This window comes from Schistocerca cancellata, chromosome 6, assembly GCF_023864275.1.
Source record: "Schistocerca cancellata isolate TAMUIC-IGC-003103 chromosome 6, iqSchCanc2.1, whole genome shotgun sequence".
NCBI lineage: Eukaryota > Metazoa > Arthropoda > Insecta > Orthoptera > Acrididae > Schistocerca > Schistocerca cancellata.
Window position 1 is genome coordinate 97,735,478 of NC_064631.1, and position 25,251 is coordinate 97,760,728.

At 44.5% G+C, this 25,251-nt stretch overlaps 1 protein-coding gene across 4 annotated transcripts in view; it reads left to right on the forward strand.

The window, feature by feature from the left end:
- The window catches only part of LOC126190763 (hemicentin-1-like), a 1,169,490-nt gene that overhangs the window by 472,451 nt on the left and 671,788 nt on the right, over positions 1-25,251 (forward strand). For 3 of the 4 annotated variants that reach the window (XM_049931283.1, XM_049931286.1, XM_049931285.1), the window contains exon 2: positions 17,341-17,715. In XM_049931283.1, the coding sequence (XP_049787240.1) occupies positions 17,341-17,715 (375 nt within the window). The remainder of the gene's footprint in view (positions 1-17,340; positions 17,716-25,251) is intronic. The other variant, XM_049931284.1, reaches the window with a different exon arrangement.

Genomic DNA, 25,251 nt, shown 5'->3' on the forward strand with positions numbered 1-25,251 from the left:
ACGTTTTTGGTCATTAGTGTTGTTCTTCTATACCTGCACTGAAATAAGGGAAAGACTGACATTCAAGCATGAAAACGGAACGATACTGTTCGTTCTCCACTGCACGCGAGCTCAATAAAGGTACTGGCAGCAACATCAAATAGCGGTTCCTTCTAGATACATTCACATGCTCCCCATTAACGTGCATTCGCTTAGTGTGCCGATGATAATACAGTCATTTTTCCTCACAATTTCGCATCTAGCTGCAGACATTTTGCCACTTGGTACAAGCCTGAGAAGCAATGGATACAACGAAACTAATCTCAACATTATCATGACACGCAGCCAGTGGCATATGGAGATGACTGTAGTAGTAATCAGAACAAAGGGCTGTTGCTTTGCGGATTAAAGGATAATAACTGCAGGAAAAAATGAACAAAATTTTGCAACTGTCGAAATCAGTGTTTGGCTCAGCAGTCAAATTGACTGTGTTGTCAGAAGTCTGTCGCCGCTACAGCACTCAGCCTTTCGTTGTTGCGGATGGCGGCCTCCTTCCTTTCATCCACTACTGCATCTTAACGGACCGAAGCGCCTGTCAGGGGTTTCAGCACAAATGAGCAAGCTGCCATTCCCACCCTTCCGGCGCAATTAAAAATTTTTAATTAGTACTTGGCGCCGAGGTGATGGCGACGCAAAACTGTGTCCCGATTAAGACCATTAGGGAACGCCGCACACACAATAGTCATTACACACAATAGCACGCACAAATAATCAGGATTTCTAAGTCTTACTTTCCCTTTGTAATTTACTTCATTTTGTTACCAGCTGCAATGAAGCAGCTATTAGATGCAGTTTACGAAAGACGTTACAGTTAGTAATGGGTGAAAACAAGGGAAGGAGAATTAGATTACGCAGTAACGACTATAGAGAAACAAGTTGTACAAGTCTGCCATCACACTTCTATATATATTGACGGGAAAAAAAATCAGAACAACATGGAGTTGTGCGACATAAGCGAAAGTTGGTAGGCGTATTACTACATCAAAAATATGATGTCTGTTAAGATTCCGCACCAGTCGCAGAAGAGTGGTCCCAGTTGCGCCACTATGAGAATAGATATCAGGTTTGCTTTAAATATGCGCTGTAACGTTGTAAGCGTAAGTTGTTAGCCGAGAATGATTAAGACAACAAAGCTGCCGTTATCAAAACCTCACTGAGTTTGAACAAGGTCGTGTAATAGGACTACGAGAACCTGGATGTTCATTCTGCGGCACTGCAGCAAGACTCACCAAGAACGTAGTCACTGTAAAATTATTGCTGGCAGTGGTGGTCTCGACAACGTACGGTCGCAAGATGGCCACACTCCGAACGGCTACGTATCATTACCGAGAGAGAAGACTCTCGTGTTCGGCGTATGGGTCTAGCAGCTTTTGAGCGGCAGTTCGCACCACAGAGACACAGCGAACTGTTACAAATCGGTTATTTCGAGGACAGCTCTGAGCCACCGAAAGCGACTTCAATGGTCTCAAGCGAGAGCTCATTGGAGGAGAGGGTGGAGGTCTGCTTTGCTTTCTGATGACAGCTGATTCCTCCACGATGCCAGTGATGGCCGTGTGTTGGGGGCCTGTTGGGGGCCTGTTGGGGGTCTGCAACCAACGTTTCTGCGTGCAAGAGACAGTGGATCAACACAGTGGGATGCGGTTTCGTAAGACATTAGGAGCACTCTTGTGGTTATCCCATTCACCCTCGTTGCAATTTTGACGTTAGTCAGTTGATTTGATTTGTTGTGCTGCCATTTTTGAACAGCATCATCCGGCCGGAGTGGCCGTGCTGTTCTAGGCGCTCCAGTCAGGAACCGAGCGACCGCTACTGTCACAGGTTCGAATCCTGCCTCGGGCATGGATCTGTGTGATGTCCTTAGGTTAGTTAGGTTTAATTAGTTCTAAGTTCTAGGTGACTGATGACCTCAGAAGTTAAGTCGCATAGTGCTCAGAGCCATTTCAACCATTTTTTAACAGCATCCGAACGAGTGTTTACCAACATCTCGCTCTACAGAGTGTCAACATGTTTCTTTTTCCTGTCCGATTACCAGCTTTGTGTCCAGTCGAGCACAGATGGGACACTATCAGACAACTCTAGCGTATGGACAAACAGAATTAACCGTCCGTGTATTGATCGACAAAGCGCAACAAGCACAAAACTTCATCCCAGAAATTGACATCCGGCACCTGTAAAACACAATCCATCCACATTTGCATGCTTACATTCAATATTCTGCCGGTTATAGCGGTTTTTAATGTAACAGCACTTCACATTTGCAATGACTTATCTCCCACTTACATTAACTTGTGTCCTTGCCGCTTAAATCACTTGCATTCGACGACTAGACAAATACATTACAGAAATTTCATTTCTATATATTAGTAGTTTTTTGGTGCTGCGACTTTTTCCGTCAGTGTATTTCATAAATGAATAACTGAAATGCTCTGATGCCTTTTTATTGTCCATAAATGTGTACGTTAACTTTAATACACAATGTCTCCACATAGAAGTAAACACATGTGTTTATCGGACTGTTAAATTCCTGAGTTGTGTGCCACGTACATGTGATCAGTTAACCACACTATTTTGACTCCTTTCGTTTCTTTGTGTTCGGTGAAATCAAAAATTCCTGTTGCCATGAATCTTCAACCATCCTACATGATATCTACCTCCGAACAGCCCAAGCGTGAGCCGGTATGTCATCTGCTGTCATCCTCTCTCTTTTCCCACTAAGTGTGTTTACAAATTTTCTTTGCAGTCGATGAAAATAAGTTCAGCAGGCACTGAAGCTATGGTTCGTTAAGAAATGCTTTTGTCTCGTAGGTGATGAATATTCATCAAATCATTATGATGATGAAGATTTCTCTGCTTGTCAGCCGAGTCAAGGCGGAGTTTTTCGGCAACGTTTTGACAAGTTTTCTGTTCGGCATCTTCAGGCGACTTCACCAGAAAATGACTGGTAGGAAACTTGTCGAAACGTTGCCGCTGAACCACGCCTTCACACGGCTGATAACCCAGGAAAATTTCATCATCAGATTTCCCCGAGAAAGCCTGAATTCTCATAAATCATTGTGACTCAGTTTAGATAACTGATTACTGTACCTCGTTTCATTACAATTGAGAGTGGTATATTAACCATATTTGTCTCCTAACAAGTATTTTAGGTAACGTACCCAAATCACTAAAGATGTTTTCGGACCTCTAAGTGCAAAGATAGCTCTGGTAAAATCGTGGACGACGAGAAAATTTGGTGTCACGGAACAACAAGCTTTGTGGATGCGCAGTTTGAAGTCATTTTGGGTCGCGGGTACGATAATGTAAACAAGAGTCTTTAGCTGTACCCACAACAATATATCAACTGATTTAAAATGGCCGACTCAGCGGACCATCCTTGAGGACCACGTCGCCACGACCATCTTGCAGGAAATCTGTCGTTCTGTTCCTGAACAGCATTACTCGTAGAAGTGCTTGCGGGACCATAGTGCTGCATCCACATGTAACCTTTAACTTCTAGACTAACATTTTGAAGGAGCGAATCGGAACTGTCGATCACAAAAATTCTGTCATATCACCTGTCAATTTGCGAAGTAGTATTGACCGGTGGTTTAATCTCCAAGGATTCCGCACCACACGTTAATGGACCATCTTCTACGATTGTCAGACATAACGTACCCACGTAGGATATTCTGTATCTCAGTAATGCATATTCTGACGGATCATTGCCCATTAATTTGTGAACGTGAATTCATCAGTGAACATAACACTTTGTAAGGCATCCAGAGTGATATTATTCACAGAAAGGAACTATGCAGTTGAAATTGTTCTCACCCAGCTCCTGTGATAATGTTGGATGACTCTTGTGTCTGTGTATTATTCGCCACCAGTGACTGTAGCAATTTCTCGTAAGCTGACGTGAGGCAGCTCAAACAAATACTTACATACCATGAAACTCTCGAAGTCTTTGTTCAGCCATAAGAACATAAAGGCTGATTGAGGTCTTCTACCAGGACATCTTACAGCATAAGTCATGGCTACTTCTTAGCATCGTGTCAGCGTTCGCCGAACATCAGAAACGTTTCAACGCATCGGTATGCCATGTTTATTCTAAGTCAATTTTCTTGGCAGACCGAACCTTGTTTATTTATATATTCTGATCTGCCTTGTATACGGCAAAGTAAGGATACGTTACGCAATTTAACCGAACATGCCTTCAAACACTGCATCAAGACAGCTCGTCACCCTGTGACACCAGCAACTTTATACGTCGTTCGCAGTCAATTCAGAAGGCTCACTGCGTTGTGCATTCATGAAAATGGGACTCAACCCAAATTAAATCATCGTTCCGCCACCAGAACATCCACTCGAGCACAGCCAGTACCGTGCAGCATGCTGCACCTATCGCAAAGACTTTTAATAATTCTACACTACTGGCCATTAAAATTGCTACACAACGAAGATGACGTGCTACAGACGCGAAATTTAACTGAAAGGTAGAAGATGCTGTGATATGCAAATGATTAGCTTTTCAGAGCATTCACACAAGGTTGGCGCTGATGGAGACACCCACAATGTGCTGACATGAGGACAGTTTCCAACCGATTTCTCATACACAAACAGTAGTTGACCGTCGTTGCCTGGTGAAACGTTGTTGTGATGCTACGTGTAAGGAGAAGAAATGCATACCATCATGTTTCCGATTTTGATAAAGGTCGGATTGTAGCCTATCGCGATTGCGGTTTATCGTATCACTAGCAGTGGAGATGGCTGTAACGGATCGTGCAGCCACGTCTCGATCCCTGAATCAACAGATGGGGACGTCTGTAAGACAACAACCATCTGCACGAACGGTTCGACGACGTTTGCAGCAGCATGGACTATCAGCTCGGAGACCATGGCTGCGGTTACCCTTGACGCTGCATCGCAGACAAGAGCGCCTGAGATGGTGTACTCAGCGACGAACCTGGGTGCACGAGTGGCAAAACGTCATTATTTCGGATGAATCCAGGTTCTGTTTACAGCATCAAGAAGGTCGCATCCGTGTTTGGCGACATCACGGTGAACGCACATTGGAAGCGTGTATTCGTCATCGCTACTGGCGTATCACCCGGAGTGATGGTGTGGGGTGCCACTGGTTACACGTCTCGGTCACCTCTTGTTCGCAATGACGGCACTTTGAACAGTGGACGTTACATTTCAGATGTGACCCGTAGCTCTACCCTTCATTCGATCCCTGTGAAACCCTACATTTCAACAGGATAATGCACGACTGCTTGTTGCAGGTCCTGTACGGGCCTTTCCGGATACAGAAAATGTTCGACTGCTGCCCTGGCCAGCACATTCTCCAGATCTCTCACCAACTGAAAACGTCTAGTCAATGGTGGCCGAGCAACTGGCTCGTCACAATACGCCAGGTACTACTCTTGATGAACTGTGGTATAGTGTTGAAGCTGTATGGGCAGCTGTATCTTACACGCCATCCTAGCTCTGTTTGACTCAATGCCCAGGCGTATCAAGGCCGTTATTACGGCCAGAGGTGGTTGTTCTGGGTACTGATTTCTCAGGATCTATGCGTGAAAATGTAATCACATGTTAGTTCTAGTATTATATATTGGTCCAATGAATACCCATTTAACATCTGCATTTCTTTTTGGTGTAGCAATTTTAATGGCTAGTAGTATAGATCCCTAACTAAAATGGACAGAAATTTGATTTAAATTGATTTTTACACAGTTCATTTAAACACAGCAGCTACGTGGCAGAAAAAAGTAATGTTCTGTACCAAGAAATTATGACAGGATGCTGTAGCATTGTGAAAAACTTCAAAACAAAGTATGTTCATAACTCCGCAAAAATAGTGACGTTTCTTACTTTTTTCTATTTAAATGAAAATTCCTTTGACTTGTTATGAGGGTAGTTGAATAAGTAAGGCAACATCTTTTCTCTCAGACAATTTCGGTTGGAGAAATGCAAAATTTGTCGTGGAACGGCGTGGACTATTCGTGCTTGGGGACTCTGTAATTTCAAGAAGTTCCGCTAAGTGGCGGCGCTATTCGTAGCCTTCAGAATGGCGTCTGTAACGGATGTGAATTCCAAGCAGAGGGCTGTCGCTGAGTTCTTTTGGCGCAAAATCAGAGCATCGCAGATATTGATAGGTGCTTGTAGAATGCCTACGGAGACCTGGTGATGAGCAAAAGCACTGTGAGTCGTTGGGCAAGGCGTTTGTGGTCATCGAAACAAGGTCGTTCGAACGTGTCAGATCTTCCGCATGCCGGCCGGCCGCACGCAGCTACGACTCCTGCAATGTTGGAACGTGCGGCGACCCCCATTTGAGGTGATCGACTGATCACAATCGAACTTGACGTCTTTGTTGGTAGTGCTGTCACACCCGTCCACCTGTTGGGGCTCTCAAAGATGTGTGTCCGCCGGGTTCCTGACGGCCTAACAGAAGACAATAAAGAGGAACGAAGGACCATCTCTGCGGAGATGGCTGCGCGTTATTGAGAGTGACAATTTTTTGTCGAACATGATCACAGGAGATGAAACATGGATTCATTACTCCAAACCTATAACGAAACGGCAATCCATGAAGTGACGCCATACCACCTCTCCTCTGAAGAAAAAGCCGCAGCCTCAGCTGGTAAAGTCATGGCGACGGTTTTCTGGGATTCTGAAGGGGTTATTCTGTTTGATGTCCTCCCTCAAGGTGTAGCGATCAACTCTGAAATGTGTTGTGCAGCCCTGAGGAACCTGAAGGATCGACTTCACTGTGTTCCTCGCCACAAAAGTGCAAAGGAGCGTTTCCTTATCCATGACAACGCAAGGCCTCACGAAAGTCTGCGCACACAAGAGGAGCTCATAAAACTTCATTACAATGTTCTTCATCCATCCTAGAGCAAGGTTCTCCCACCTCTCGTGTACAATCTGTTTGGCCCAATGAAGACATTACTTCGCGGGAAGCAGTACGTGAATGATGGGCAGGTTATTGATGGAGTAAGACGTTGGCTCACACGTCGACCCTTAGAGTGGTACCATGAGTACAATTGGCCTTGCCAGTTTGGTGGCGGAAGGCTGTCGCACTGAGCGGACCTTACGTTGAAAAATACGCTCTTGTAGCCAAAAGAGTGGGGATTAATATGATGTATTGGAATCCTCAATAAAACCAACATGCTCTGAGGAAAAAGAAAAACTGTATTTCGTTACTTACGGAAACGCTCCTCGTACACTACTGGCCATTAAAATTGATACACCAAGGAGAAATGCAGATGATAAACGGGTATTCATTGGACAAACAGATTATACTAGAACTGACATATGATTACATTTTCACGCAATTTGGGTGCATGGATCGTGAGAAATCAGTAGCCAGAACAACCGCCTCTGGCCGTAATAACGACCTTGAAACGCCCGGGCATTGCGTCAAACAGGTTAGATGGCGTGTACAGGTACAGCTGCCCATGCAGCTTCAACACGGTACCATAGTTCATCAAGAGTAGTGACTGGCGTATTGAGACGAGCCTGCTGCTCGCCACCATTGACCAGACGTTTTCAATTGGTGAGAGATCTGAACAATGTGCTGCCCAGGGCAGCAGTCGAACATTTTACGTATCCAGAAATGCCTGTACAGGAATTGCAACATGAGGTCGTACATTATGCTGCTGAAATGTAGGGTTTCGCAGGGATCGAATGAAGGGTAGAGCCACGGGTCGTAACACATCTGAAATGTAACGTCCACTGTTCAAAGTGCCGTCAATGCGAACAAGAGGTGACCGAGACGTGTAACCAATGGCACCTCATACCATCACGCCGGGTGATACGCCAGTATGGCGATAACGAATACACGCTTCCAATGTGCGTTCACCGCGATGTCGCCAAACACGGATGCGACCATCATGATGCTGTAAACAGAACCTGATTTCATCCGAAAAAATGACGTTTTGCCACTCGCGCACCCAGGTTCGTCGTTGAGTACACCATCTCAGGCGCTCCTGTCTGTGATGCAGCGTCAAGGGTAACCGCAGCCATGGTCTCCGAGCTGATAGTCCATGCTGCTGCCAACGTCGTCGAACTGTTCGTGCAGATGGTTGTTGTCTTGCAAACGTCCTTATCTGTCGATTCAGGGATCGAGACGTGGCTGCACGATCCGTTACAGCCATGCGGATAAGATGCCTGTCATCTCGACTGCTAGTGATACGAGGCCGTTGGGATCCAGCAGGGCGTTCCGTATTACTCTCCTGAACCCCACCGACTCCATATTCTTCTAACAGTCACTGGATCTCGACCAACGCGAGCAGCAATGTCGCGATACGATAAACCGCAATCGCGATAGGCTACAATCCGACCTTTATCAAAATCGGAAATGTCATGGTACGCATTTCGACTCCTTACACGAGGCATCACAACAACGTTTCACTAGGCAACGCCGGTCAACTACTGTTTGTGTATGAGAAATCGGTTGGAAACTTTCCTCATGTCAGCACGTTGTAGGTGTCGCCACCGGCGCCAACCTTGTGTGAGTGCTCTGAAAGGCTAATCATTTACATATCACAGCATCTTCGTCCTGTCGGTTAAATTTCGTGTCTGTAGCACGTCATCTTCGTGGTGTAGCTATCTTAATGGCCAGTAGTGTATTTCGTAAGATACACATTTTCTGATACGCCACGTTTGTAAATGACCAGGAATATAAGGAAAGTACGCTTTATAGGCTTTTGCCAGACAACGCAGTTATGAACGGGGAGGTGACGTCCCTAGAAAGCCCCTTACGAAATGGGGAGAGACTCGAAGGTGATCGGCGCCTGACGCAAAGATTCGCAGTTGATTATATACGTGAACAAAATGTAAAGTAATACGCGAAGACATATGGTGTCTAGGAGTTCCTGTTCGGGGTGATTTAAAGTGTGATAATCACATCTAAACTTGCAAAAGGTGGACGGCAGCCTCTGGTTTACTCGAAGGGTCCTGACGCATAAAGAGGACCGCTTACAGTATTCTCGTTCAGCCAATTAATGACTATTGTTCGCTGCTCTAGGATCCTGAGCAACCTGCATTACAACGAGACGGAGAAGATTCGTAGAATACTGTGCGTTTTATTATGTGTGTGTTCAAAGAATGTGAGAGCATCGAGAGCGTCAAAGAGATGATTGCGAGGCGCTACGAGGGAGGCGTCGTTCCCGGCCGAGGGCTTTGTTCACAAAATTCCGAAAGACTATTTTCCAAGGTGGTCCAAGGAACACACCACTTCCTGTAACATACAACACTCTTAATGAACATGGCGCTAAATTTAGAGAACTTAGAGCTAACACTGGTTGGTACTGACAGTCATTCTTCATGGATACCGTACACGAAAGCGATAGGAAACAGTCATTACCTAAACTCTTTACCTTAGATATTTCCCAACTCCTTAAGATATCACGTTTCTGTTTGCACACAAATGAATTGTGAAAGTATGAAATGACCTACAGTATCTGGCTCTAGAGACATCAATATCAGCTTCACTTTTTAATGAAAGTATAGAACTAATTTCTGCAACTAGTTTCATGTTGTAAAAGAAATGAATTCAACGACTTTTCACTATCCAAAATGTAATTTATAAATTCACAGAAATTAAAATATTTTTAAAACATGTAACATAAATCTGTGCTGAGCATCGTCATATCTTGGATATTAGATGAGTAATCTTAAGGTAGCACGAAACTTGTGTCTATGATCAACATCAGTGTTTGGCGTGACTATCAAGGTCACGAATGAACTCTTGTTTTCATTGTGGCATCCAAGCAAGAGTCCCACGAATGTTTACTACAAGAATTTATTGCCATGTCTGAAAAACATGACTTGTCACTTCAAGAAGATTGCTGGAGCAAGACTTCTGTGAAAGTATACATCTTCCCATCGCACTTCAGACGTGATATGTAGGAGATAAATAAGCGGACCGGCCCATCTCAGTGAAGAATCAGTGCATTCCTCCAGACACCTGTGTTCAAAGTGGTAGAGTGTGTGTTTCCGAGTACAGTTTCAGTACAGTTTCTAGACAACAAGTTTCCGGTGAAAAACCGTGCCGAAACGCTTGCTGTGTGCCTTGTAGCCACATAGACAACAGTGCACGTGATTAGGAAAACGAAAGGGAACTCCCTAAACACAGTCAACCATCACTGAAGAATGTAAGAGTGGAAAGAAGAGAATTGTATTTTCTCGAGGTAAGACCCTTTCCAAAATAATTTATAAATTTCCTATTTTGAGATAATTGCACTATAACCTATATATCAAGTAAATAGCCACCTACTTTGAGGCTGTTATTAAAGCCAATGAGTGTTCCTTTTGAGAGGAACAACAAAATGGAAACATTGTGGTGCGCTTGTTGCAATGATCAACATGACATCATCTCAGAATTCAGTATCAGTAAGTGCTTCATCCAAAGAGTAGCTCCCCGGAGGAGGAATACACCAGATTTAGTGTATGATGGCTTAAGCACAGGCTGGGGTAGATTAGTGGGTAGATTTTCATAAACCAGCATCGTCTCTAAGGTGGCTTTTCATGTTACGTACTGAGAAAATCGGGGAATTCGTTGGTCATACATACAAACAGCTTAACTTTGATTCCAGGTAGCAATTACATGCAACTAAATTACTCTGAAGCTCAGTCCAGCTTGTCTTATGATATCGATATCGACTGGACGTTAACCCATAATCTTCCTTCCATCCTTATTCCACTGAACCACGCTATATGGAGAGGGTCACACATTGTGCGTGTACAAATAAGTGTTACTTTTTATTGCTTTGTTCATTCAATTATTACACGAGCAGATAACACTTGACAGATTTTCTTTTATTTTTTATTATTGTTTCATAACTTTTAATTTTCAAGACATTGAGGAATGTGTCACCCTGCCAGATAATTACACATGAGACTGTTCACAAACTGTTAGACTATCAGGATAATGCGTTTGTTTCGTCATAAGCGACCCAAGTTACGAATATAGGTACAGTAGCTTGCTTCGCAGTTTCAGCTATTTCTTTTAAACTGTACACTCAATTTTAAGCTGGGTAACGCTTCCAGCCAGTCTTCAAATATAATATTCACAAGTAGTGCGATGGCAGCAGCACCAAGAATTGCAATAACGGAAGTAATATAAAAGTACCTAACTTCAAAGATGGAAATCGTGAGCTTGGTAGTAGTGTCGTAGGGAAGTAGAGAAAATTTTCCCCAGCAGTAAACATGTAATAAGCACAAAATATAAATTCAGACATGGCATAACAGCAAAAATATTACAGCAGGACGCACTAGTTTTATGTGTGGGGTTCACACACGTATATGTTGCAGGCATCTCTTCAAACAGCTGAAATATTAATCACATCCACACAGTTCATTTAAGAACTCTGCTGTCGGCAATCCATCTGAATTTGAGAATAAAAGAAACATTCAGAAGCGCCACACTAGAAGAAAAAATTATCTGCATCATCTTTTAATGATGCAAACTTTGGCCTAGAAAGGGGTGAAAATTGCGGCCTTTACACTCTTTGACGGTAGACACACTGAAATATAATACCTGACTGATAGAAGAAGTGCTTCCCAATGTAGATTGAAGACTTTTCTTCGTAAAAACTCCTCGTACACCACAGAGAAATTACTGAATACTAGTTATTAGTTATCTTTAAAGAAAAAGTCTATCAATGGCCAGCATATAGCCATCTAAATGCTTTTTTTGTATATATCCTGGGGAAATGTGTTTTTGTCATTGGAGCGTACACCAGTAGTGAGGTACTACACTCGTCATATTCCAAACTTTTTCATGCAGACACGTTGGGTTAGGTGGGCAGCGGCAGCTATTAGCTGTGACCGTGGCAGTAGTGTCTTTGCGCCCCCTCCCAGGGTCCTGTTGCAGCGGAGCGGCAGTGGGCCTTTCTCCTTGAGAGTAATAGCCACGATATATCCGCCGGGTAGAGCTGCCATTACACTAAGTTCTCATCTCCACGGCCTGCAGATAATTCCCTCCACCCTTTGTTCAGATAAATCATATCGCCCAGAAATGGAGGCAGAAAGTCATTTATAAGGGTTTACCTCATTAATATTGTCTCAGAGGATCACTTTCCAGAAACCTTAGATGGGCGATATGACCTCACTGGTGATGGAGGGCAGCCTATAACGTGTTATAGCTCAAAGTGCGCCGTACATCATCCATCGAGCGGCATTTATGAACGAAATAGCTGGCCTCCGCGATGTTCTGCTAGCTTAGTCGAGACGGATATCGCCCACCAGTGACTCACAGCGCTCGGTATTTTTTTTAAGGGGGTTGCCGCTGAATTCGAACACAGACTAGTACTTGACTGAGCATTTGTTTACAGGGAGAAACAAAACGGTACTTGTAGCGCTCTAGGTCAGTTCTGACACATGTCAAGATTACAAAAATCTGGAAAGCAATAAAATTTCAGGAATTTCTATCGCTAGTGGTAATTCTAAATTCTTACCCTCAGCATCTGCTCTCTAGTCAGCGTAATGGATTTCGAATATATACAGCAGGTGCAAATTCTCTGCTGGTGTTTTTACTTACGACTGCTTGACATAGAGTGAAACATTTTCTACAAAGACATTCAACCCTTAGATCAGCTTGTGGAACCGCCCCTCCGTCCTTCACCGACCATTGGCAACAATAGCGTAAACTTAAGAATGAAAAAAAAAGTTAGAGCACTTTCGTTTTTAAAACCATAAAATACGAATGACATTTATCTTTTGCTGGTACTTTATTAAACCACAAACTAATATGTTAACGGGGCAATTGGTACTGTTTATTTCTAGTAACATTTTTTTATACTTGACATTTTCTCACTCAATGCAGTTCATAGATCATGTTCCAAGTTCATTCAATTCCTTGATCTTATTTTCAATACTTTCATAATAATTTTCGGTTAATGCACGTCATAGATCAAGTTCCAAGTTTATTCAGTTTCTTGTTTTTATTTTCATTGCTTTCATAGTAAATAAATCAACTTTCCCATTTATTGATCTTGAATGCAACGTTTCTTTTCATTGTGCTCTATTCAGATAGGGTTTGTACGTAAGCGAGGGCTTGTGTGTGTGTGTGTGTGTGTGTGTGAGTGTGTGTGTGTGTATGTGTGTGTGAGTGAGTGAGTGAGTGATAGAATGAATGATGACTAAGTTACTATCCATCACAAGAGCTACATACACAAACATTTCCCATAAAAGATAGCTAACGATCCATAGTGAAGATAGGCACTTGTGACAAAACACGTATCCGCTGCATGGTCACCTTATTTCTGATTGGGCAGAATCTGGAACATCTGAGAATGTCAGAGTTTTGTCTCTGACCTTTCCCAATAATAATAATAGCAGTAGCACTACAGCTGTTGTTATGTACTTACTTTTGTGTTGCGCTGTCGATTAGCATCTTTATATGGCAAGTGAGCAGTTAAGTAATTTCTGGTTCATTGCAGGAAATATGTACAATTTAGAGATTTTCATGAGATATCTGACATGTGTTACGTATGTGTCACTTTCACTGTCAAAGACACATCGTACAAAGTTCGAAATATTTGTCTAGTACTTTAACTATGTCAAGCAGTTGTCCTTCGTAAATTTGTTTCAAAAGCTGAAAAACTTCATTTTGCAATGCGTTAATGCTAGTAATTGTGAACAAATTGTTATTAATAACTCACTACAGTCGTACAAAATTGTGATAGTAATAATTATCTTTTAAAAGTAGCTTAGATTCATGACTGGAGCACAATCGTCCCCTTTTGGTTTTTACCCCTTATAAAGCTTCATGTAACCCCTCAGGGGGTAATTATGCCAGGTTGGGAGCTACTGCCTAAGATAGACGAGCAGACATACACAGCACGGTCAACATATTAACAAACCAAGGCATCTGGCTACTGAAACAATACGAGGCTACTGGATGGGATGATTAAAACTGATATGGAAAATATTTCATGTACCTTAAGATAGGCAGCACAACTTACATCATCAACACTTGGGATGGATATTGAAGGTTGGGTTGCCTACCTTAACGATCATGAAATATTTTGCAGATCAGTTTTACTTCACCCACCGCGTACTATCGTTGTTCAGGGGACTTTACAGATAACAGAAATATGCGTCAATGATGAGAATATGAGATGTTTTTGATTATAGGTGTCATATCTCAGCTTAAAATGGACATGTCACCAGCCATACTGTTCGAACAACAGGTTGCAACGTCGTGTAATGACAGAGGGATGCCTACGGTACGTGTCAGTTACCACACAATACTAATTATAGAACAGATTATATTCTTCCTTCCAAATTTGCACAGAGCGCACGCATGAACCTCTACGTATTTTTTCGGAGCACAACTCAAGGCTGTATTGCGGCAATCACCATGGCCGCCTTCGCTGGTTGTTCTGAAATATTTCATTGCAACGTTTATTCGTTTTATGCCAGTAGTTCCACAACGGTATATTTAAGAATTAAGGTTATTTCGGAAATTTTGCTCCATTCGATGCCCGTACCTCGCTCCAGTCACATTATTATCCAATCCGTGCATTGTTGGAAAATAAACTGACCCTAGAAAACCTTTCATTAACCTTAAGACAGGCAGCCTATATTACATTATGTACATTCAGGGTAAATAATGAAAGTTACCTTCCCTGTCTTAAGATGCGTCATATACACTCCTGGAAATGGAAAAAAGAACACATTGACACCGGTGTGTCAGACCCACCATACTTGCTCCGGACACTGCGAGAGGGCTGTACAAGCAATGATCACACGCACGGCACAGCGGACACACCAGGAACCGCGGTGTTGGCCGTCGAATGGCGCTAGCTGCGCAGCATTTGTGCACCGCCGCCGTCAGTGTCAGCCAGTTTGCCGCGGCATACGGAGCTCCATCGCAGTCTTTAACACTGGTAACATGCCGCGACAGCGTGGACGTGAACCGTATGTGCAGTTGACGGACTTTGAGCGAGGGCGTATAGTGGGCATGCGGGAGGCCGGGTGGACGTACCGCCGAATTGCTCAACACGTGGGGCGTGAGGTCTCCACAGTACATCGATGTTGTCGCCAGTGGTCGGCGGAAGGTGCACGTGCCCGTCGACCTGGGACTGGACCGCAGCGACGCACGGATGCACGCCAAGACCGTAGGATCCTACGCAGTGCCGTAGGGGACCGCACCGCCACTTCCCAGCAAATTAGGGACACTGTTGCTCCTGGGGTATCGGCGAGGACCATTCGCAACCGTCTCTATGAAGCTGGGCTACGGTCTCACACACCGTTAGGCCGTCTTCCGCTCACGCCCCAACATCGTGCAGCCCGCCTCCAGTGGTGTCGCGACAGGCGTGAATGGAGGGACGAATGGAGACGTGTCGTCTTCAGCGATGAGAGTCGCTTCTGCCTTGGTGCCAATGATGGTCGTATGCGTGTTTGGCACCGTGCAGGTGAGCGCCACAATCAGGACTGCATACGACCGAGGCACACAGGGCCAACACCCGGCATCATGGTGTGGGGAGCGATCTCCTACACTGGCCGTACACCACTGGTGATCGTCGAGGGGACACTGAATAGTGCACGGTACATCCAAACCGTCATCGAACCCATCGTTCTACCATTCCTAGACCGGCAAGGGAACTTGCTGTTCCAACAGGACAATGCACGTCCGCATGTATCCCGTGCCACCCAGCGTGCTCTAGAAGGTGTAAGTCAACTACCCTGGCCAGCAAGATCTCCGGACCTGTCCCCCATTGAGCATGTTTGGGACTGGATGAAGCGTCGTCTCACGCGGTCTGCACGTCCAGCACGAACGCTGGTCCAACTGAGGCGCCAGGTGGAAATGGCATGGCAAGCCGTTCCACAGGACTACATCCAGCATCTCTACGATCGTCTCCATGGGAGAATAGCAGCCTGCATTGCTGCGAAAGGTGGATATACACTGTACTAGTGCCGACATTGTGCATGCTCTGTTGCCTGTGTCTATGTGCCTGTGGTTCTGTCAGTGTGATCATATGATGTATCTGACCCCAGGAATGTGTCAATAAAGTTTCCCCTTCCTGGGACAATGAACTCACGGTGTTCTTATTTCAATTTCCAGGAGTGTATTTTTCAGGCCAGCTTTATTTTTATCACCATGTATCAGATCCGTGAAACATCTCACGTCATGCACCTGACTAATGTGGTGTAGGGCCCCAGCGAGCACGCAGAAGTGCCGCAACACGACGTGGCATGGACTCGACTAATGTCTGAAGTAGTGCTGGAGGGAACTGGCACCATGAATCCTTCAGGACCGTCCATAAATCCGTAAGAGTAGGAGGTGGTTGAGATGTGTTCTGAACAACACGTTGCAAGGCATCCCCGATATTTGGTGACCAGTGTTTAATCTCGGAAGACTATTCCTGAAGCCGCTCTGTAGCAATTCTGGAGGTATCGGATGTAGCATTGCAGTGCTGGAATTGCTGAAGTCCGTCGGAATGCACAATGGACATGACTGGATGCAGATGATCAGACAGGATGCTTACGTACGTGTCATCTGTCAGAGCCGTATCTACACCTCTCATGGGTCCCATATCACTCCAACAGCACACATCCCACACACCCCACACCATTACAGAGCCTCCAGCAGCTAGAAACGTCCCCTGCTGGAATGCAGAGTCCATGGATTGACGAAGTTCTCTCTACACCCGTATATGTCCATCCGCTCGAGATAATTTGAAACGAGTCTCGTCCGACTAGGCAACATGTCTTCAATCATCAACAGTCCAAAGCCGGTGTTGACGGGCTCAGGCAAGGCGTAAAGATTTGTATTGCGCAGCTGTCAGGGGTACACGAGTGGGCCTTCGGCTCCGAAAGCTCATATCTATGGTGATCCATTGAATGATTCGGAGGCTGACACTTTTTAACGGCCTAACATTGAAATCTGCTACAGTTTGCGCAAGGGTTGAACTTCTGTTACGTTGAACGATTCTGTTTAGTCGTCATTGGAGGATCTTTTTCCGGCCACAGCGATGTCGAAGATTTGATGTTTTACCGAGTTTCTGATATTCACAGTACACTCGCGAAATGACCGCACAGGAAAATACCCACTTCATCACCACCTCAGAGAGGTGGCGGTAATACCACGTTCAGAGTCACATAAATTTGGATAACCTGACGCTTTAGCAGCAGTAACTGCTCTAACAACTGCGCCGAACACCTGTTGTCTCTTATATTCGTTGCCGACCGTAGCACCGTATTATGTCTGTTTACATATCTCTGTATTTGAGTACGCACGCCTGTACCAGTTTCTTTGGCGCTTCAATGTATTTCACGGCTGAAGAGCTGAACAGTGTGCTCTCCTGTCAGCAGGTTGTTGCTGGGGCCTGCAGATCGAGAAGCTGAACGTGCCGGAGGCAGTACGTAACGGCAGCCAGAGCAGCCTGATACTGGACTGCGACTACTCCGTGGCTGACCCCAAGCACTGGGACGGGCTCGTCGTCAAGTGGTACTTCAACAACGAGCCTCTGCCCGTCTACCAGTGGATCAAGGACGAGAAGCCGCAGGGATTCGGCGTGCTCAAGGACCGCCTTAACCTCACCTACGAGGCGTCCAGCGAGAAGGAGAAAAAGCACCGCGCACTCCAGATCCTCAACCCCACGCCCGACCTCTCGGGGGAGTACAAGTGCGTCGTCTCCACGTTCGACAACGAGACGTCCGGCTCGAAGAAGATGGTCATCTTCGGTGAGTGCCACTACTTTGCTACTTTGTTCTCGATTACGAAGGCAACCAATAAGAGTTTTTTCTCTTCTTTTCTTTTTAACGAAAATGGTATATTGCCGTGATTTATAACGTGTTGAATGTTAGTACGCCGCGTCACTGGCCATTGTTTAAATTCATTTGATCTTTGATCACATATACGGATGTTGTTCATACTTAATGTTATATTTAATGTTGTTTCATACCTGTGCCAAAATCCATTACGGGTAGAGACTGGTGTGTAGTGTAATGTCAGTCTCTCGGCAACCCATCAGCAGGGTTTTTCAATGACTGAGCAATCTGGTGAACGTGCTAGCCAAGACAATTGTCCATCATCCTCTGTATCAGGGTAGGTCAGGACAGCACGATCATTGTCTTGTTGGAACAAAACGTCTTACTAAAATCGTTGATAGTGCACAATCACCGGCGTTCGCAGTGAGTAATGGCTTCTGTCCAAATTCCTGCCTATGCGAAACAGAGGAGGTCGTGTTTTGTACCTCATGGTACGTCTACTGCAACGTGACGTGCTGAGCTACCATGACTATAAAGAAACCAATCTGTTAATTCCATTCCCCTCGAATCCTACAAACACAGATACGCCACTCGTGGTACTGTGTGCAGGACCGACACTCGTCTGCAAAGACGGCGTGTTTGGACTGCTGTGTCCAGTATCGTCACTGGTTACACCATTGTTGGCGTGCCTCTCGTTGCTGCTGCGTCAATGGAAGCCTCAAAAATGGTCACCATACTCAAAGGCCGCGGTGTTCCAGACGCCATCGTACTGTCTGTCTTCTTGCAGGCAAGTTTACATTCCTCATTCAAGGTACGTGACGAGGCTGTACAACACTGTATGCCCGACCAAACAAAATGTCTGCCCTCTCAGGCGATTCACGTGTGGAGGTTGAATTCCCATGTGACGTAGACATTGGCCCTCCATTCACATGTGGAGGTTGAATTCCCATGTGACGTAGAGATTGTCCCTCCATTCACGTGTGGAGTTTCAATTCCCATGTGACGTAGAGATTGGCCCTCCCGAATCCATCGAATCCATATTCGCATGACAATTGCGAGAACGGCTGTATCGTGGAATGATAAAACGGAATATCAGTAGGTCACACTCTTGCTGCTGTCGACCTCTCATACATGCTAGTCACATTTCTCCTTGTACAGGGAGTAAAATGGAATTTTCACAAACAATCAACATTGAAATGAGATTTATGAAGGAGAAACTCGTTGCGTAATTTTTCCATGTACACAGAATGTACACACATCAAATAAAGTTTTGCATCACCCCGGTTCCCAGAGCTTGTGGAGATAGTCGTTGACTGTGGATATTGTATCACAGACACAGTCTCTTAGACTGTTCAGAGAAGTCAGTAAACCGCACGAAGATCAAAACAACCATGCATGACCAGTGCCATTTGACGGGAGGGGCCCGACAGCCTATCAGTTCCAGTCATTCCACCGGAATGGAGGTACATGGCTCGTGTTGTCTGTGTTCAACCATGCCTAGATGGTCAGTACCACAGTTCGATCGCATCCTTATTATGTAAGTCTGCAGTGTTCCAGCAGTAGTGGACATCAAAAGATCTTCTACATCTACATCTACATCTACATCCATACTCCGCAAGCCACCTGACGGTGTGTGGCGGAGGGTACCTTCAGTACCTCTATCGGTTCTCCCTTCTATTCCAGTCTCGTATTGTTCGTGGAAAGAAGGATTGTCGGTATGCCTCTGTGTGGGCTCTAATCTCTCTGATTTTATATTCATGGTCTCTTCGCGAGATATACGTAGGAGGGAGCAATATACTGCTTGACTCTTCGGTGAAGGAATGTTCTCGAAACTTTGACAAAAGCCCGTACAGAGCTACTGATCGTCTCTCCTGCAGAGTCTTCCACTGGAGTTTATCTATCATCTCCGTAACGCTTTCGCGATTACTAAATGATCCTGTAACGAAGCGCGCTGCTCTCCGTTGGATCTTCTCTATGTCTTGTATCAACCCTATCTGGTACGGATCCCACACTGCTGAGCAGTATTCAAGCAGTGGGCGAACAAGCGTACTGTAACCTACTTCCTTTGTTTTCGGATTGCATTTCCTTAGGATTCTTCCAATGAATCTCAGTCTGGCATCTGCTTTACCGACAATCAACTTTATAAGATCATTCCATTTTAAATCACTCCTAATGCGTACTCCCAGATAATTTATGGTATTAACTGCTTCCAGTTGCTGACCTGCTATTTTGTAGCTAAATGATAAAGGATCTATCTTTCTGTGTATTCGCAGCACATTACACTTGTCTACATTGAGATTCAATTGCCATTCCCTGCACCATGCGTCAATTCGCTGCAGATCCTTCTGCATTTCAGTACAATTTTCCATTGTTACAACCTCTCGATACACCACAGCATCATCTGCAAAAAGGCTCAGTGAACTTCCGATGTCATCCACAAGGTCATTTATGTATATTGTGAATAGCAACGGTCCTATGACACTCCCCTGCGGCACACCTGAAATCACTCTTACTTCGGAAGACTTCTCTCCATTGAGAATAACATGCTGCGTCCTGTTATCTAGGAACTCTTCAATCCAATCACACAATTGGTCTGATAGTCCATATGCTCTTACTTTGTTCATTAAACGACTGAGGGGAACTGTATCGAACGCCTTGCGGAAGTCAAGAAACACGGCATCTACCTGTGAACCCGTGTCTATGGCCCTCTGAGTCTCGTGGACGAATAGCGCGAGCTGGGTTTCACATGACCGTCTTTTTCGAAACCCATGCTGATTCCTACAGAGTAGATTTCTCGTCTCCAGAAAAGTCATTATACTCGAACACAATACGTGTTCCAAAATTCTACAACTGATCGACGTTAGAGATATAGGTCTATAGTTCTGCACATCTGTTCGACGTCCCTTCTTGAAAACGGGGATCTTGAGGAAGATCCCAGCAGAGGGGTCGAAACGTCGAACATTGTAGAAGAAACATGACGCGGCCTAATAACCGGGAAGATTTTAACTTCAATTCGCGTTCTTATTGTTACTTTGTGCCAGGAAGGGCCCTCAACGAGGGAATTGTCCAGGCGTCTAGGAGTGAACCAAAGCGATGTTGTCCGGACGTGGAGGAGATACAGAGAGACAGGAACTGTCGATGACATGCCTCGCTCAGGCCACCCAAGGGTTACTACTGCAGTGGATGACCGCTACCTACGGTTTAGGGCTCGGAGGAACCCTGACAGCAAAACCACAATCTTAAATAATGCTTTTCGTGCAGCCATAGGACGTCATGTTACGACTCAAACTGTGCACAATAGGCTACATGATGCTCAACTTCCGACGTCCTTGGCGAAGTCCATCTTTGTAACCACGAGACCATGCAGCGCGGTACAGATAGGCCCAATAACATGCCTAAAGGACCTCTCAGGATTGGCATTACATTCTCTTCAGTGATGAGTATCGTGTATGTCTTCAACCAGACAATCGTCGGAGACGTGTTGGAGGCAACCCGGTCAGGCTGAACGCCTTAGACACACAGTCCAGCTAGTGCAGCAAGGTGGAGGTTCCCTGCTGTTTCGGGGTGGCATTAAGTGGGGCCGATATACGCCCTTGGTGGTCATGGAAGTCGCCATAACGGCTGTACGATACGTGAAGCCATCCTCCCAGCCATACTGCAACCATATCGGCAGCATATTGACGAGGCATTCGTCTTGATGGACGACAATTCGCACCCCCATCGTACACGTCTTGTGAATGACTTCTTTCAGGATAACGACATCGGTCGACTAGAGTGGCCAGCATGTTCTTCAGACATGAATCCTATCGAAAATGACTGGGATGGATTTGAAAGGGCTGTTTATGGACGACGTACGAATACGGGCATGCATGAATGAAAGAGGTCGTGCTACTGGGTTTTAGAGGTACCGGTGTGTATAGCAGTCTCGACCACCACCTCTGAAGGTCTCGCTGTATGGTTGTAAACATGCAATATGTGGTTTTCAGCAATAAAAAGGGTGTAAATGATGTTTATGTTGATCTCTATTCCAATTTTCTGTACAGGTTCGGGAACTCTAGGAACCGAGTCATGCAAAACTTTTTTTGATGTGTGTATATAGCGTTAGCTCTACCCACTTGAAGAGGTCTCACTCAAATTATCACTTGCACCTGAAAGCATGTTATACCTTTCATGCCATTTTCACGTTTGCTGAATGCTGCCTTAACTGTTTTACAATTTTAATTACGAGCAACGTATTTTGTTAAGTGTGAATAGTTATATCATTTTTATTAGTTTTGCTTGGATGTTGTTTAGTTTTGCTTGGATGTTGCATTATGAATAACAGACGAAGAAGAGAAAAGAGTATGTGAAACACGTTCGGGTGCATATCTCCATCAAAAGATACGGTCATGAAGTTTTCTCTACTCTGTTTCTGGATTTTATGGAAGATTATACAATTTATTATAATTGTTATTGGATGGTTCACAAAAAATTCAAACATCTCATTTATATACTGTCGCACGATCTAACAATGCTAAACAGATCATTCACACAGACTGTTGTTTCAAAGGAAAGGTTGTCGACTTGAAGGTACGCATGTCAACTTTAACCAGAGAATTTTACTTGTAACACCAAACAGAATATGAAAAATTTAACTGAATTAAATTTAATCATAAATGATTCACAGTAATTATTTTTAACTCGTGTTGGTGAGGCTCACCTTCGATATAGAAAGTATTTTATTTTTTATAGTCTTGTAGCTTTTGCAACTAACTGCCACGTCGACTGATACGGATTCTGATGATTCTGCACCAGTTATGATTGGTGTTGCGGTTACAACAATAACTATTTTTTTACGGTTTCGATTTACTTTCGCCTTGAGGATCCTTCCAGTCTTTGTTCCATAAACAGAGTATGTGGATTTTTCTTTACTGCCTCCATAGATGCCAAGAATAATTATGCAGTGAAATTATACTATTGGAAACATTTATTCACACAATGATGTAGATCCAAACAAGAGTACAGTGTTGTCATTATTAATCTTATTTTCATTTATGAACACAAGTAACTATCATACATGACAAATATACGTATTCGGAAGGCTAATGCCTTGTCGAGCCAACCGCTGTCTTCCGTGATTGGCTGTTCGTTTCACCTCTATGTAATTGGTCACATACTATGCTGCTCCAGATGTCCTCTAAAGACTTCTTCTTAGGTCGCCCTTTTTCTTCGCTTCCAGTGACTTTCACATCAAATACGTTACTGCTGATACTGTTGTATCTAATGACATGCCCAATAAATTTTATTTTTCTCTTATCTATTCCCTGTAGTTATAGTCTTTCTTAGTTGCCATATATTAACATTTCCTTGTTGGTTTTTCTTTCCGTCTAGCTCATTCTTCTCATTTTCCGCCAAACCCAGGTTTCAGCAGCTTGAAGTCGATCCCTTTCCAGTCCACCCAGAGCCTAACTTTCACATCCATAGAGCAGTACACTCCATATAAATAATTTTGTTAAGGACTTTCTGACATCCATATTCAAACGTCTTGTGGTAAAAGTTTTTCTTGTCATGAATATTTGTATTCAAATGTTTCTTGGTCAAAATGTTTCTTGTCACGAAATCCTGTTCTGACAACACAATCTTCTTCTTCACATTTATCAAACATCTGTTGTCCTATATTCTTTTACAACAGAGGTTACAAAATTGTTTCACTAGCCACAAATTTCAGACAAACGCTTACAACCTTACTTGGTTGCTCAATTATTGTTACTATCTATTCTACCTTATTGTTTCTTCGCTGACTGCACCAAGAACTTAACCTCATATAGCTCTTCTCAATATTGCACAAGAGTGTTCAGCGTTCCACCATCAAGTACACCTGTTACATAGTGCCTGCGATGTTCATTCAGGCTGACGTTCCGTTCTTGTAGTGTCATTCACTATGCAGAATTTTCGTGTGACGTCATTCGCACAATGCGTACCTACTAAATGTGTTGACCTCTCGACAGTATTATCAGTGCTTTCTACTGGCTACAGTTGGAGTGGCGTGGCCTCTTGCACGCACTCCCATCGTAAAACCTGCAGACAATACGACAGAGCGATTCTTGCGGCTCTTATGGCGGTTCCGCGCGCCCAGTTAATATGCACTTCAAAGTTGATGACCTTAAGTGTTAAGTGGTAGCTTTATAGGTTGCTCACTCACGACAAGACTTTTCACCACGGTATATGACCACTAACATGATTCGAAGCTCTTCTACCTAATGAGTCGTACGTGAATTATTAGCTTCAGCTATTATATCGTTGGACTCTTGCTCAAGTCGCATGACCACAACAAAGCAACTAGAAATGCAGAGAGCCCTCTTGCCAAAGGCAGAATATCCTACCCCCTCTCACACTGGTTCAAATGGTTCAAATGGCTCTGAGCACTATGGGACTTAATTTCTGAGGTCATCAGTCCCATAGAACTTAAAACTACTTAAACCTAACTAACCTAAGCACGTCACACACATCCATGCCCGAGGCAGGATTCGAACCTGCGACCGTAGCGGTCGCGCGGTTCCAGACTGTAGCGCCTAGAACCGATCGGTCATCCCGGCCGGTCCTTTCACACTGCCCCGAGTGTTCACGGGAGTAGTGCATAAAATTTCAAGTCTGTTATATCGTACTCACAAACTAGGTCAACGCTAACTCCACTATCGACCAAATTTCTGAGGTCATCCGGAGATATTTTAATATTTTCAGTAACCGCAGGAGTTTGGCACATTACTCACGACTGCTATAGACTAGGTTCTGTAAGTGCTCAGAAATGGAGAAGACACATAGCGCATACCGTCGGTATTTGCACTGCTGTGCAGATATTTTCAGTGCAATGTACACTGAAGAGCCAAAGAAACTGCTTCACTTGCCTAATTTCGTGTAGGGCCACCTCCAACATGCAGAAGTGCCGCAACACGACGTGGCATGGACTCTGAAGTAGTGATGCAGGGAACTGACACCATGAATCCTTCAGGTAAGAGTAAGACGGGGTGGAAATCTCTTCTGAGCAGCACGTTGCAAGGAGTCACAGATATGCTCAATAATGTTCATGTCTGGGGAGTTTGGTGGCCAGCGGAAGTGTTTAAACTGAGAAGTGTTTAAAGTGGAGCAGTTCTGGGCGTGTGTTGTGTCGTATTGTCGTGCTGGAATTACCGAAGTCTGTCGGAATGCACAATGGACATGAATGGACACAGGTTCAAAAATGGCTCTGAACAGTATGGGATTTAACATCTGAGGTCATCAATCCCCTAGAACGTAGAACTATTTAAACCTAACTAACCTAAGGACATCACACACATCCATGCCCAAGGCAGGATTCGAAAATGCGACCGTAGCACTCGCTTGGTTTCGGCCTGAAGCGCCTAGAACCGCAAATGATCAGACAGGATGCTTACATACGTGTCACCTGTCAGCGTCGTATCTAGACGTCTCAGGGGTCCCATATCACTCCAACTGCATTCTCACAAGACCGTTACAGAGCCTTCACCAGCTTGA